The sequence below is a fragment of the Phodopus roborovskii genome, unplaced genomic scaffold (genome assembly GCF_943737965.1).
Source record: "Phodopus roborovskii unplaced genomic scaffold, PHOROB, whole genome shotgun sequence".
NCBI classification, from domain to species: domain Eukaryota; kingdom Metazoa; phylum Chordata; class Mammalia; order Rodentia; family Cricetidae; genus Phodopus; species Phodopus roborovskii.
In genome coordinates, this window is record NW_026126480.1 from 25,432,040 (window position 1) to 25,447,233 (window position 15,194).

Consider the following 15,194-nt stretch of genomic DNA (forward strand, 5'->3'; position numbering starts at 1 on the left):
CAAACTCCATCCCCAGGTCAGTATCCTTGTTCTACAACCACTATGAGGTTCAGACTCAGAGCCAGCAATGGGAGCCCCTTGGGCAATGTATTCCCACCCCTCGCCCCCATCGGCCTCGTTCCTGAAGCCAACTTGCCACTGTAAGCTTTGATCCAGGGCCCACCCAACACCTCCACTCCTCACACAGAGGCTGTGACTCACACCACACCACCTGTGACATGTCACCACTGACCTGCTCCACACTGCCTGCCTTCCTCAGTCTTTCCCTGAAGACCCTCAGGGACCTCCTCTCAGAGCCCCGCCCCCAACACCAAACTCAAACTGGTCAGGGTCATCTCTGCTCTTGCACTGGGCATTGCTGGAAGTGGATATAGTATCCTCTGCCTCAGTCCACAGGGCCCAGTGTGAAGACCCTTCAGCTTCACATCTGAATGGTAACTGAATGGATGATTCCACCACCAAAAACCACCCAGCCTCTGGTTAAATTCTCTAATGATGCAGTCACCTCTTCATAACCCACTGGGTCCATCTATGAATAACTATGGCCAACTCAGTTTACAAAAGAGACAACACAAACATGGAAGTTTTGAGACCTTTTCTGGTCTTGCCCCACAGGAAGGCCAGGCAGCAATGCCCTGGGCACAGGATGGAATGGTCCTCTCTCCTCACTACATTCCCATGTGGTAGAGTGGGTTCCTGGGAGGCATAGGAGAGAACATGCTAACTCCAAGCTGTCAGGCCTAGATAGGAAATGCTGCTAGGCCCCTGAGAGCCCCTGGCTGGGACTGGCTGGGATGCAGACATGCTCTCTGGCAGGCTCTGAAAGACAGCCTGGCTCTTTAAGCAGGCTTAAGAGGCTCATCAGTCCCTAAGCTGGGTCAGTTGACATCTGGGGAGGAGGGAAAAGGAGAGGAAACAAGTATTAAGGAGGGGGTGATGCTCCAAATGAAGAGATCCACACCTCCAGAGCGACACAGATCTACTGGCCACCCTCACCTGCATGAGGACCAGAGCTCCTCTCACCTTTTCTTCAGTGGGCTCGTTCTGAGGAAAGCCCAAGATGCTTCTGCTTTGGGATCCTCTGGAAAGGTGCAAAGAAAGAATGGTGATTGGAGCCAGGAGGCACCATGGGCTGGGTAGAAAAACACTAAATTTGGAACCAAGATGACTCAGGTTCAAGTCCCAAATGATGCTCTGGTCTCAGGAAACTCTTTAGCTCCTCACCTGTGCCTCAAATGCCCAGTCTGTACAAATGACAATTGAAATGCCTGCCTCTAGGAGGAATGTGTGTTTAACCTCCAAGAGTCAGATGTTGACACCTATGATCAGACAATTTGTCTGTTCTCCAGTGGCCAAAGCTGACACCAGGTGGCTGCCAGATTAACAAGCAGGATTCACACAGTCTCCAAGACTCCAGGAAGGAGACAGACCCAACCTTTCCACACCACCACCCTAGGCTCTTGCAGTCTAGACCTCAGTGCCTAAGAAAGTACCTGTGACCTCAGACAGCCTGGCCCTTTACAGACAACAAAGACTGTGGAGGGTTTTTGCTCCAGGGTCCTTTGCATCCTTATTAGTTAGCTAGTTTGATTGTTTGCTTTGAGACAGGGTTTTGTTATATAGCCCAGGCTGGCTTTGAACTAATATGTAGTGTAGGCTGAGCTCAAACTCTGATGCTTCTGCCTCAGCCTCCTGAGTGCTAGAAGTCCAGGAATGTACGACAAAGTCTGTCTAATTAAGTCTTTACTTGAAATAACTGTAAATATATGTATAAGTTGCAAGACTAAAGAGACTAGGAAGATGGGTCACAGGTTAAGAGCACCTCTAAGCCAATGGCATTTACTCTGTATAGGACATGTTCTGGGCCCTTTCCATTAAATAATTCATGTATTCCTCATACTAACAACATTGAACCTTTGAGGAAGTAAGCTTGAAGAGAGTCAGCAACTTAGCAAGGTCAGAGAGCAGCAGGTGCCCAGCTGGGATTAGCATCCATGTGGTTAAGGCTGCCTCTTCCCACAGGTGTCACCACATCCACACCGATACTGTGTCTACCGGATGCAGGACCTGTCTGGGCTTTGTGTTTCCCAGATGGCAAGTGGCTGTGAGCAAGCTGGATGAGAGGTAGTCTAATACAACTTGGGCCAAGCAAACTCAGCCAAGATAAGAACCCAAGACTGGCAAAATGGTACATGCTTTTCATACCAGTACTTAAGAGGCAGAGGCAGAGAACTCTGTGAGTTCAAGACCAGTGTGGTTAACCAAGAGAGTTTCAAGCCAATCACAGCTACATAGGAATGCCTTGTCAAAAGAGAGATAGATGGGGGGGGGGGGGGGAAAGAAGGAAGGAAGGAAGGAAGGGAGGGAGGGAGGGAGGGAGGGAGGGAGGAAGGAAGGAAAGAAGGAAGGAGGGAAGGAAGGAAAATAGTTGACCTGAGGCCACAGCTGCTGGTGTGACTTCACTAAAGGCATAAACAGTGTTATGGAGACTAAGACCCAGAGACCACAAAGACAATGACTGGCCTCCCCATATTTCCTTGACACCTAGGACTTTAAAGAGAAGCTGGCACCTCCTGGGGCAGATGTGGGAAATGCAAAGCTACACAGTAGACCTGAAATAGCTTACCAAAGCAGTGATCCCCAGGTAGGTAAGGGAGCAGATGAATCAACTGTAAAGTCTACAGAAGTGGTGTGGTGATGCCTGGAATTCCAGCACTTGGGGGGCAAAGGCAGGAAGATCAGGAGTGAGGCCAGCTTGGGACTCATAGTAAGACAGTGTTTGGACAACCAAAGACTGGAAGTCATTCAGGCGTAGAGAGCTTGACCAACAGTCCCAAAGCCCTGGGTTCCAGCCCCAGCATAGAAAAATGAAGTCTGCACACATGACATTTTCTGTACCCCAGTCTCCTAGGAAAAGCACACCTTTCCCTTTCATCTTCCCATACTGTCATTAAATCTGTGGTCCCTGTGACTGAGAAGCCCACACTAGGGTAAAAGTACTTTCAGGCCTCTCCACTGAGCCCGGAAATGCTGAATTAATAGCTAACAGTAAGAAAATCACTTTACCCTATGAGCCAAATTTCTACAGCAAAAATAATGATAAAAGCTGAACCAGACAATGTTCATGAAACACTTGCACACAATAAAAATGTTCATTCAAAATGCTTCCCTTACTCAGAAGTCAAAAAGCAAATATTTTGAGTCATGTGACAAGAGGCAAATACCATCATATTTCTCTAGGCTCTTCCCTCTGCCAATATTTCCTTACAACACCAAGCTCGTCTAAGATGCTGACTCCTTATACTGAGCTGGAGTGGGCATCACAGTAAGTCACCCAGCATCCCACATCCTAGCTGGTCCTGCTAGCTGCCCACCCTCCAAAACTGTGACTTGACCTTGAGTCTTGCACATGCAATACAACGATCTACCACGGAGCAGGAACCCCAATCCTTTTCTTTTACGTTTACAAGGTGGCTTTGAACTAACTTGCTTGCTCTGTAGCCCAGGAAGAGGTACCACTTGCCATCCTCCTGCTTCCTGCCCATAATCTTCTTTCCAAAACCCTAAGAAGTGCCAAATTTGTTCCCTTAATATGTGAAGAGAATGGAAATTCTGTCATGAGGCTGCAAGCAGGTGGTTCTTATTATTTCCTCTTTTGTAGTGTTGGGGACGGAACCCAGGTCTTGTCGGCATGGTAGGGAAGCATTCGTCCTCTGAGCTACCTGTCTCCGGCACTTATCAAAGCAGAAGAGACTTAATGCAGAAGAGATCACACCTACCCTCTTCATACGCAGATCTGCCTACCTGCTACAGGGGCAACTGCCTCCCCCATGGGTCAAGAGCTGTAAGCAGCTTTAATCATTTTTCTTGGAGGTTTCTCCATCTCTTTGGAGGGCCTGTTTTGAGAGTGTGATACAAACCACAGCTTTAAATCCTTCCTCCAGCTTTTGACAGAACACTCAGAGTTAGTGCTTTCCCACAGACCCAGGACTAAATCCATGATCCGGCTTTCCCCCTTGATAAAGCCACCAGGAAGTGCAAGCTAAAGTGTGGGATTATACCCTAACCAGCCAAGCGGGAGAACCTGCTTGCCCTTCAACAATGAGGCTTCAGGATGCACCCAGAATTCATTGTGAGACTGTCAATTTCTGGGTTTGAAATAAAGTTCTGGAAATGCTGTGTCCAAGTTTCAATAGTTTTTCTAAAGGGCCTTCCAGCTGATAATAGGGACTTCCCTTTGGACATCTGTCACATCTGGTTCACTCTTTACTGCTTCTTTAAATTGATTGAAAAATGAGGTATTGCATGTAAAAGGCACATCCTAAACACTGGGTATGGCGCAGGGTGTCTTTGAAGGAGGCTTCTCCCAGCTTATGTCCCTGGGCATCACCTGGCCTCCCTTCACCTCACCTGTCCAGAGAGCCCTGAGCCAGCACACTCCTATATTGTGTTTTACAGCTGATGAGTCATTCGGCATCAAAAGTGAATGACCTGGTATCTACATTTAAATCAATATTTACATTTTATATAAGTAGAGATGAATTATAAAACATGTAACATATACTTTAAATTTTTCTATACTTAGAATGGAACAAACCAGGAAATAGTGATGTATACTTTTAATCCCAGCACTGTCGAGGCAAAGGCAGGAGGACCTCTATTAGTTCAAGGCTAACCTAGTCTACATAGCAAATTCTGGGCCAACCAGGGCTACACAGACTCTCAAAAAAAAAAAAAAGAAAGAAAAGAAAAAGAAAAAGAAAAAAAGAAATAGAAAACTTTAAAAACTATGACAAATCTAGAAAAAATGCAAAAGGAACAATGTTTATAGTGCAGGTTTGTTGATTTTTCTCCTTTTGTTTGACAAAGGGGCTCAAGTAACCCAGACTACCTTCTCACAATTCAATATATATCTGAATAAGGTCTTGAACTCTTGGATCCTCCTGCCTCACCTCCAGAATGCTGGAACTGCTGACTGAATACCCTTATACAGCAGTTTCATTTTGTTCTTGTGTTCTGGAGACAGACTCCAATAGCCCAAACAGCTCTAACTCAGTGTGTCACCAAGGATGACCTTGAATCTTGATGGACTTACCTCCTTCTCCCAAGTGCTAAAATAAGTGTGCTACCACACCCATTTTACTACAGTACTTTCAATGGCACCTTCCCTTTCAATAAAGGGCTTTTCCTTTTTACTATGCAGGGGGGACCTGGAAGCTATGTTACTGGCTCTGCCCCTAGATGTTTCAGGCCACAGAGCTGGGGGAAACAATGAAGAAGCAGCTTCACTCCAAGCCTTCAGTGTGTCTTTCCCAAGTCCTTCTGCCTAGGGAATGGCACCTGCACAGGACAATCCCACAAGTCCCCAAAGATAAGGCTGGAGGACCACGAGCTAGGTGGTACCTTGTTTAATCAGTTGGTCCCTGTCAGGACCTTGGAGAAAAATAAGAAGATGCCAAGGGAAACCAAGGAGAGAGGGGTCTAGTCCAATGGTCAATACATGAGGAAATCCCCAAATGACAAGTGCTAACTAAGCTCATGGGACCAAGGCGCCAGAGAAGGCTGCCTGCCCCTCTACTGGCCAAGTCCTGCTCTGAGTGTTGCTATTCACAAAGAGTAACTACATCCAAGATGCTTAGACCAAACACCAGCCCCAACAGGTCCATTCCTGGCTTCCCTGTTTCTGTTCCATACACAAGTCTGCTCTCTAGCCAGGAATTTTAAAAGACTGGACTACTTAATGAATACGGAAGGTTTCTTGGGGACATAGCCTCTTCCATAAATAAGGCCAGATGAGACAGACTGGGTATCAAGCCTCAGAAGCAGTGAATGGGTCTGTCCTCAAGGAGCAGCCTTTGAGCCTCTGAACAGGGTGTGGCATGTCCCCCACCCTGCAGGCACACAAGTACCTGAGGCAGGAGGATCATTCACAGGAGGAGCCTAGTGTTGGGCCTGTGGCTGTGACCTGTAAAATCCCAACTACTTGGGAACTAAGGCAAGGAGACTGCAAGTTCAAGACTGGCCTAGGCAATTCAGTGAGAGTCCGTCTCAAAAGAAAAATTAAACAAAGGCTGGGAGGAATGGTGCATAGTTTGACCAACATGCTTGAGCACCTAGGTTCATTGAGGCCATGTCTCAAAATAAAACAAAAAGCTAGGTACAGGGATACATACTTACAATCCTAGCACTAGGAAAGCTGAGGTAGGAGGAATGTTATGTGTTCCAGGTCAGCTGGCCTACAAAATGAGACCCTGTCTCTAAGTAAATGAATCAGACAAAGCTGGGCAGTGGTAGCACACGCCTTTAATCCCAGCACTTAGGAGGCAGAGACAGGAGGGTCTCCGTGAGATCAAGGCCAGCCTGGTCTACAGAGCGAGTTCCAGGACAGCCAGGACCATCCCACTGAGAAACTCTGTCTCAAAAAAACATAGATAGATAGATAGATAGATAGATAGATAGATAGATAGATCAGACAATAGCTATAAATAACAATAGCAATTCCTATATTTTCTCCAAGAACTCAAAAGTATTAAGTCAGCACCATATGGTACTTAACTAGCTTAACTACCTCTTAGGGAGCTAGTAGGTTCAAGGCCAGCATGTACTACACAACAAGACCCTGCCTTAAAAAAAAAAAAAAAAAAAAAAGATTAAGGCTAGGCATGGTGGCATAATACACCTTTAATCCCAACACTTGGGTGGCAGAGGCAGACGAATCTCTGTGAGTTTGAGGTCAGCCTGATCTACAGAGTGAATTCTAAGACAGTTAGAGTACATACTGACACCTTGTATTAATAAGAACAGAAGCTGGGGGGCGGGAAAGATGGCTCAGAGGCTAAGAGCACTGGCTGCTCTTCCAGAGGTCATGAGTTCAATTCGCAAGCACATGGTGGCTCACAACCATCTGTAATGAGGCATAGATGCAGCACAGAACACTGTATACATAATAAATAAGTAAATCATTAAAAACAAAACAAAAAAAAAACAAAACAAAAAGAACAGGAGCTGGAGAGATGGTTAAGAGCCCTGGCTCTGGTTCTCCCAGTACCCACAGATTGCCTGTAACTCCAAGATCTGACACCCTCACATAGACATACATGAAGGCAAAATACCAATGTATAAGCCAGGCATTAATGGCACATGTCTTTAATCCCAGCACTCAGGAGGCAGACAGATCTCTGTGAGTTCGAGGCCAGCTCTGGTCTACAGGGCAAGTGCCAGGACAGGCTTCCAAAGTAATACAGAGAAACCCTGTCTGGAAGAAAAAAAAAAACACCAAAAATACCAATGTACACAGGTGCTGGGATTAAAGTTGTGTACCACCACCACCTGACCACAAAATCTTTTCTTTAAGGGGTTGTCTACATTACCTCACCAGCAGCTGGGAGAATCATTAATGCAAAAAATGTAGTCAAAAGTGCAGAAATAAAATAAAATCCACACCTCATAGCTCAAGGTTTTCTGCTTCAAGAAACAGACTCTAGATTAAACTCTCCGCTACACCAAACCTCAGGAGACAAAGAGGTGCTGAATTCAAGACAAGACTAAGGACCAAAGCAAGATCTTGTCTCAGAAAACTGGGAACAAGGCTTGGAGGTGACACCCTTGCCTAGTTTGTATTATCTCCTGCAGTCATGCTTCCATACTTCCAAAAAATTAAAAACACGAAACCATGAAAAGGAGAGGGGTCTTGTGAGGAAGAAGGGATCCAGAAGGGGTGAGAGTGGGCAGGAAGAGTAATGGGGGGGTGAATGTGATCAGAACGCATTACAACTTCACACCTGGAATCACCTGGGAGACATGCTTCCAGGAGAAGATCTGTGGTTTATTTACTCAGATTGGGTTAGGTTCTTACATGTCTTCGAGGAATTCTTGGGATTAGGTAAACTGAAATAGAAAGACCACCAAAAAGAAAGAAGCACTGTTCCTAGACTGGAGGGTGAAAGCCAGCCGAGCAAGCACTTTCCGTGTCCACCTGACTGTAAGTGCCCTGTGAGCAGCTGCTTCAGTCCCGCACTTTGACTCCCTGCCATGATGGACTGTGACCTTGAACTGTGAGCCGGAACAAGCCCTTCTGTGGTCATATGAATGAGAATGGCTCCCATAGGCTCACATTTCTGAATGTTTAGTCAACAGGTAGTGGAACTGTCTGAAAGGATTAGAAGGATTAGAGGTTGGCTTTTCTGGAGGAAATGTGTCACTGGGAGTAGGCTTAGAGGTTTCAAAAGCCCATACCAGGCCGTGTCTCTCTCTCTCTCTACCTGAGGATCAGGATGAGCTCCCAGTTACTGATCCAGCACCACGCTTGCCCCATGCTCCCTGCCATGATGATAATGACGGACCCTCTGAACTTTAAGCCAGCCTCAACTAAATGCTTTCCTTTAGAAGAGTTGCCCATGGTCACGGTGTGTTTTTACAACAATAGAAGAGTGACTGAGACACCTTCCATCAGTAAACTGTTCTTGGGGCTGGAAAGATAGCTCAGCAGTTAAAAGCACTAACTGCTTGTTCTTCCAGAGGTCCTGAGTTCAATTCCCAGGATCCACATGGTAGCTTACAACCATCTACAATGAGATCTGGTACCCTCTTCTGACCTGCAGGGATACATGCAGGCAGAACACTGTATACATAATAAATCTTAAAAAAAAAAAAAAATAAGGAAACAAATTGTTCCTGTCCAGGCATTTGATCACAGCAACAGGAAAGAAACTAAGGCATATATGTATGGCATTGTCAAATAATTAAATGAAAAACAAAACCTACCTCTATTAAATATCAGGAACAATTGACCACACACCTTTCCTGTCCATTAATAAAACAAAGTCAGCCAGGTTTCTGTTCTGTCTCTCTGACTTTACTAACTCTTTAGAAGATGTTCCCCTACAATCACAAATCCAGAAATTCTCATTCTAAGAAAGTAGTCAGAGCTGGGCACATGGTTCAGTAAGCAAAAGATGCTTACTACCAACCCTGACAATGACCTGAGCTTGATCCTCCTTCTCTAAAAACCACATGATGCAAGGAGAAAACAGACTCCCCAGGATTGTCCTCTGACCTCTATACACCCCATGGCAAACGATGGCACACCAATACACACACACCCCACAGCCTTAGATTATAGTAACTTGTTAAAAATTAAGTAAACTCTTTGGAAAGCATATAGATGCAAATCTTCATGGGATGGGGGGGGGCAAGGAGGGAGATAATTAGTGCAAAATCCAAAGGCCCCTTCAGAAATTATCATGTAGAAAACACAGCAGCTACTACAGAATCCCAGCCTGTGGGCACCCGCAGCCTTCGAGGGTGAGAGGCATTATCAATATTGCTATGGGGAGGTGATGATAGATGCCCTTCTGTATGCTCTGAATATATGTTTCTCTTATTGGTTGATGAATAAAGCTGTTTTGGCCAATAGACAGGCAGGATTTAGCCAGGGAGCAAATCTAAACAGGGATAAAGATAGTAGGTGGAATCAAGGAGATGCATGTAGCAGAGGAAGGAAGAGGCCTGGGCATCAACAGTAAAGCAAAAGATATGGAGACATACAGATTAATAGAAATGGATTAATAATTAAGAGAGAACTAGCCTATAAGAAGCCTGATCTGCTGGGCAGTGGTGGTGCACGACTTTAGTTCCAGCACTCAGGAGATAGAGGCAGGCAGATCTCTGTGAGTTCGAGGCCAGCCTGGTCTACAGAGCTAGTTCCAGGACAGGCTCCAAAGCAATATAAAGAAACCCTATCTCGAAAAAACGAAGAAGAGGAAGAGAAAGAGGAAGAAGAGGAAGAAGAGAGAGGAGGGAAGAGGGAGGAGCCTGAGCCATCAGCCAAACAGTTTATAATTAATATAAGCCTCTGTGTGTTTGAGGCTAAACAGCTGTGGGACCTGGTGGGACAGAAGCTTCCGTCCATAGAGATCTTCCAGAAAGTGTGGGAGGACTCAGATGAGAGGACAGAATTACCAAAGAAGAGTTACAACAGGGATGAAAGCTGGAACAGCCTAGAGTTTTACAGACTGCATGAATCCCATCTCGAGGCTGTACCCATACTGCAAAATGCTCACAACCTCTCCTCATGGCCCCAATAGGTGACCTTGAGACACAGGCCTGGACCCCTCCCTCTAACCTTCACAGAAACTCTGCTCCAATAACTGACCAGTCTCTTTTCTACACCATCTATTTCTCCCTCTCCCACCAGAACAAAAGATGTAAAAATCGTCCCCTGAAAAGAGCAAAGCCCTCCCTCAACCCCACACTCCCCAGCTGCTAGCCAATGTCTAGACTCTTCTTTGCAACAAAACTCCCAGGAAGATGTGACGTCCTCCTGGACAGGTGTTTCTAATTCCACTGCCGTGGGCTCCAGTCAGCTATGTCCCAGAGGTTCCTGTGACTACACATCTTCTTACCTTCTAGTCTCTCCTCTTAAATTTACTTCTTTCCAAACCTCAAACATTGCAAGTCCCCAGGCTTAGAGCATCGCACTGGTTAGTTTCAACTTGACCCAAACTAGAGTAACCTGGGGGGGTGGGGGGGGCTCAACTGAAGAATTGCCTCTGGTGCACAAGTCTGTGGAGAATTGTCTTCATTGATGATTGATGTGGGAGGGCCCTGCCTACTATGGACCACACTGTCCTAGACAAGTGAGCAAAAGAAAATCCAGCTGGCAAGCCAGAATGAGTCAATAAGCAGCCTTCCTCCACGGTTTTGGCTTCAGTTCATGCTCTGACTTCTGTCACTGATCAGCAGTGACCCAAAGTATAAACTGAAATAAACCCTTTTCTTCCTTAATTTCCTTCACCATGCTTTTGGTCATGGTGCATATCACAACAACAGAAAGCAAACTAGGACAGAATTTCTTGGTCTGAACTTGTCCTTGATGACTTCATCTATACCCCAGGGCACCACACAACTGTTACCTACAAATAGGTATCTTCAAGCCTTGAACTCTCAACCTCAAGCTTCAGATTCATTTATCTGTATAAGTGCTTCTCAACTTTCTTAACTGCCACCCTTTAATACAGTTCCTCATGTTATGGTGACACCAACCATAAAATTATTTTCATTGCTACTTCATAACTATAATTGTTCTACTGTTATGAATTGTAGTGTAAATATCCAGGTTTACCTGTTATGAACTGTAATGTAAATAGCCATGTTTTCCTATGGTCTTTGGTGACCCCTGTGAAAGGATTATTAGACCCCCTCCCAGGGGTCACAACCCACATGTTGAGAACCACTTGTTCTATATGATATATTCCCATCGTAAAAGTACACAGCAAAATAAGACCTTTTTGTTGTTGTTTTTCAAGACAGTTTCTCTGTGTAACAGCTCTGGCTGTCCTGGAACTCGATCTGTAGACCAGGCTGACTTCAAACTCAGAGATTCACCTGCCTCTGCCTCCCCAGTGCTGAGACCAAAGGTGTGTGCCAATACCACCTGGCATAGTTTTTTAATCATCTATTCAAGCCTGCTTCTACTCCAGCCTTCCCATCTCAAATATATGGGCATTCAGGTACTCTCCCTCTAGGAGTCATCTTCGTGCACATGTACGTGTATACATGTGTACCTGTGTGTGTGTTTGTGTACACAGGTGCACATGTGCATGAGTGCATATTTATGTGTGTACCTGTGAATGTAAAAGCCAGAAGCCAAGTCAACCTCACATGTTTTTCAGATGCCCACCTTGTTTTTTGATACGGCTTCTCTCACTGGACCCTGGGGCTTATACAGATTTGGCTACGATGGCTGGCCAGCAAGCCCCAGATTTTCTTGTCTCCACCTCCAGAGCTAGGATTGTCAGTGTACAACATCACTATACTGGATTCTTATGGGATCTAACGTTAGTCCTCATGCTTGTATGACAAGCACTTTATGACCTGAGCCATCCACCGGTTCCCTACATCTTTGAATGTTCTTACTTTTAGACAACATCCAATCCATTAGAAAGGTCTGTAAACACCACATCCAAAGCACAGCCTGAATCTAACGACTGTTCTCCATCTCTGTGCTCCACCCTCCACTATAGTCTTCTTTGGACCACAGCCTCCTACTGCCCCCCTGCCTCCCTGGCACAGCTATCCACCCAGATCAATTCTTCCTAAAACTGCAAAGCATGGCATGCCACTTTCCCGTTTGAAAACCTCTTCGTCCTCCCTGGGCTCAGAATAAAGTTTAGCAGCTATTTACTTCAGTACAGTTTCATCATTTACCTCCCTACCTGTGACCCCCCCCCCTTTAGTGTCACTCTCCCTTGGTCACCACCTTCAAGCCACACAAGCCTCTTTGCTCATTGAACTTTAACGTTTTTCTGCCCTAAACATTTTTCCTGAAATGGTTTGCTCCTACTGATCCCCACAGCAAGGATCCTTCTTGGCATTCAAACTTCAAATGTCACCCGCACAGAAAAAGTCATCACGACCTTCCAATGCAACAAGTCACCCAATCACTACAAAATCGTGTTAATTTTCTGCACAGCAGTCACCACTACCTGCTATTATTATTTGCTCACTCTTTGTTTCCTTTCCTCCTGCGGGTTTCAAAGCAGCAGGCACCTCCCCTCCTTAAATCTCATCCATCAGTCTTAGCCACTATCTTCACATATTCTGATCCAGGTCTAAACAGTGTTTCCAAGTTAGTAAAGAAATGAATTCTGAATCACGACCCGCCACAGTACACCTAGTGCCAGTCAAACCACCGGCCGGAAGATCTTTGGCAAGTTCATTCATTCGATAAACAAACATTTACCCAGCTCCTACTCTATGCCAGTGGGGCAAAGGCTCAAAGGCAAGTTCTGATTCCCAACAACTACAGGAAGCAGAGTAAGGAACGCTGCAACACAGGCACCTTCCCCGAGCGGGAAAGATTAAGACTGTATGTGTGTCCCCTATGGCTTCGAGATCAGACCCAGAGTAACTGGTGTAGCAGCACCCCTCGCGGCTCAGGCGCCAAAGCTCCCACTCTACTAGCCCAGGCAGAGCCGACAGTCCTCGTTCGTCTGCCTTCGGCCGCCCGCCGAAGACTCGCGGGTAGACTTCCAGGACTATCATTGGCTGGCCGGGAGCCCCACCCCCATCCCATCTCTGAGGAGCAAGGATGCAGCCGGCCGGGTCGCGCTCCAACTCTCCTTGGCGATCCCAGGCGGCACGGCCAGACAACACCTTCCACTAGCGTCGCGGCCCCTCTTCCCCCAACCCCAAGCCCAAGCCCTCACGCCACACTCTCGACCCACACGAGCCTTACTCCCTGACACCCGCCACTGTGCCCAACGCATGCCCCGGGGGTAGGCGTGTCCCGGGAGCCTTGGAGTTTGCTGGCTCGGCCGCCAGCGGGCGGGAGGGAACGGGCCAGGCCCCCTGCGGCGCGGTGAACCCCGGTGCACAGCGGTCCCTGAGCCCGCCACCCTCGGGCACACAAACCCCGGGCGCCAAGCCCGCCAAGGAGGACAGAGTCAGGTGTGACCGCGGTGCAAGCTCACTCACTCGATGAAGAAGCTGGCGCCTTCCTCTGTGAAGCCCTCCTCCCAGCCGCGCGGCAAGTCTGCGGGAAGGCGAGAAAAGTCGGTCAAACTCGTGCGGCCGTGGCGTCCCCCCCTCACCCCCCACTGGCCCTGCGCCCACCTGAGCGGATCATGTGACCCGAGTTGACCGGCTCGCCGGTACGCGGGTGCAGCCAGGTCGTGCAGCGGAGCTGGTCACTGCGGGAGAGGTGCACCTGTTAGCGCCACCGCCCCCCACACCCGCCCCGGGTCCCAGCCCCCAGCGCCCGACCCCACCCGAGTGCCGCCGCCCCTCGCGCACTTGATAAAGAAGACTCGGCCGTCCCGACAAACGCCGTACGACCAGTGCTCAGGTAGGGTGTCCCGCCTGACCGCCGCCGCCATGTTCGCCCAGCACCAGGGCCCCGGGCCGCGGGAGGAGGGAGGGGTGAAAAGGGGCGGGGCAAGGGGAGGGGCGAGTGGGAGTTAGGGGTGCAAGAAGTTAGAGTAGGAGGGACAAGAAACAGTGAGCTGGAGTAGCAAGAAGTAGGGGGGGGCACGAAGTTGGATGGGGATAGGGAGGGAAGGGGTTAGACGGGGGGAGGGGCAGGGAGAGGGGTCCAAGAGGTTAGAAGGAGTGAGGCGGCGAGGTAAATAATGGGAAGGGACCGGGATGGACCCCACTGTGTTCTCCTGTGCTGGGTGCAGCGTGGGCTCCCAGCCTTGGTGAGTCGCGGTCTGGTCCCTGAGCGCGAGGTCCCGGGCGGTGACTCCAAAGTTCACTGGTGCAGGGGCAGAGACCGGCAGGAGCGCAGGGCCCCTCAGCCTTTGTCCCCGAGACCCGCGGGCGATGGAACAGATGCGTCCTCACATACACAGGACACCCTTGCTTCAGGAAAACCAGCCGACCTGCACGGTGCAACTTCTTTTCCCCCGGAAGTGTGCTTTTTTCTTAGCCTAGGAACACCGAACAGGTTTCTGCTGGATTCCGGAGGGAGCAGCCTCCAGGGCTTCTGTAAAATAAATGAAAAGCTGGCGTGTGATTCCAGCTCTGGGGAGACTGAAGCAGGAGGATTGCTGCAAGTCAAGAGACAGGACAACATGGGCTACTATGAGACACTCTCAAAACGTAAAGAATGAGGTCTAGCAGGGACTGTGTGCAGAGTAGGCATAGTAGCTTCCCTGGAACCTGGCACACAATGGGTGCTCTAGTACCCACCAGGGCAAGCTTGCATTTATCTTCCCAGGCTCACAGCAGGAACAGGTCCTCTCCATGCCCCCACACATCTGAAGCTGCTGAGATCATAGGCTGCTTCTGCCCTCAGCTCTCACAGCTGATGTCTAGGTTTCCCTGCTCTGGCTTTGGAAGAGCTGTCAGTCTGCAGTCTGTAACACTTGCCTCTTTAAGTATCCAACTCTGGGGGAGAAGGGCTCTTCTGAACCCCCACAGCAAAGAAGACCCTTCTGCTCCCTTAACTCGCTTGTTTGCATCTAATTGGCATTTGTGTGTTTACTATCTTGTTCTCCCAAAAACTAAATGTGTCAGCTGGACAACAGAAAGAGCCTTGGTCTGCCACAAACTCCAGGGACCTGGGTACCTGAACAATTCTGGCTGGTGCTTACTTACAGTAACTCCTCGATGGGAGAATGGAAAACACTCAGACACCTGTCCTATCGCACTGCAAGTGGGTGGAGCAGGAAGCTAGGCTCTGGGCAAGGGTC

The 15,194-nt window shown here is 48.0% G+C and overlaps 1 protein-coding gene across 7 annotated transcripts in view; it reads right to left on the reverse strand.

Annotated features, from left to right (window-relative positions):
- The window catches only part of Plekha7 (pleckstrin homology domain containing A7), a 181,824-nt gene extending 167,911 nt beyond the window's left edge, over window positions 1-13,913 (reverse strand). For 4 of the 7 annotated variants that reach the window (XM_051192753.1, XM_051192750.1, XM_051192749.1 and 1 more), the window contains exons 1-3: window positions 13,795-13,912; window positions 13,615-13,691; window positions 13,477-13,534 (exon numbers count right to left, since the gene is read on the reverse strand). In XM_051192753.1, the coding sequence (XP_051048710.1) occupies window positions 13,477-13,534; window positions 13,615-13,691; window positions 13,795-13,877 (218 nt within the window). In that variant the 5' untranslated portion in view covers window positions 13,878-13,912. Of the gene's footprint in view, window positions 1-13,476; window positions 13,535-13,614; window positions 13,692-13,794 lie in introns of all 7 variants that reach the window. The other 3 variants (XR_007835017.1, XM_051192747.1, XM_051192754.1) reach the window with 2 other exon arrangements.
- Window positions 13,914-15,194: the final 1,281 nt, after the last annotated feature.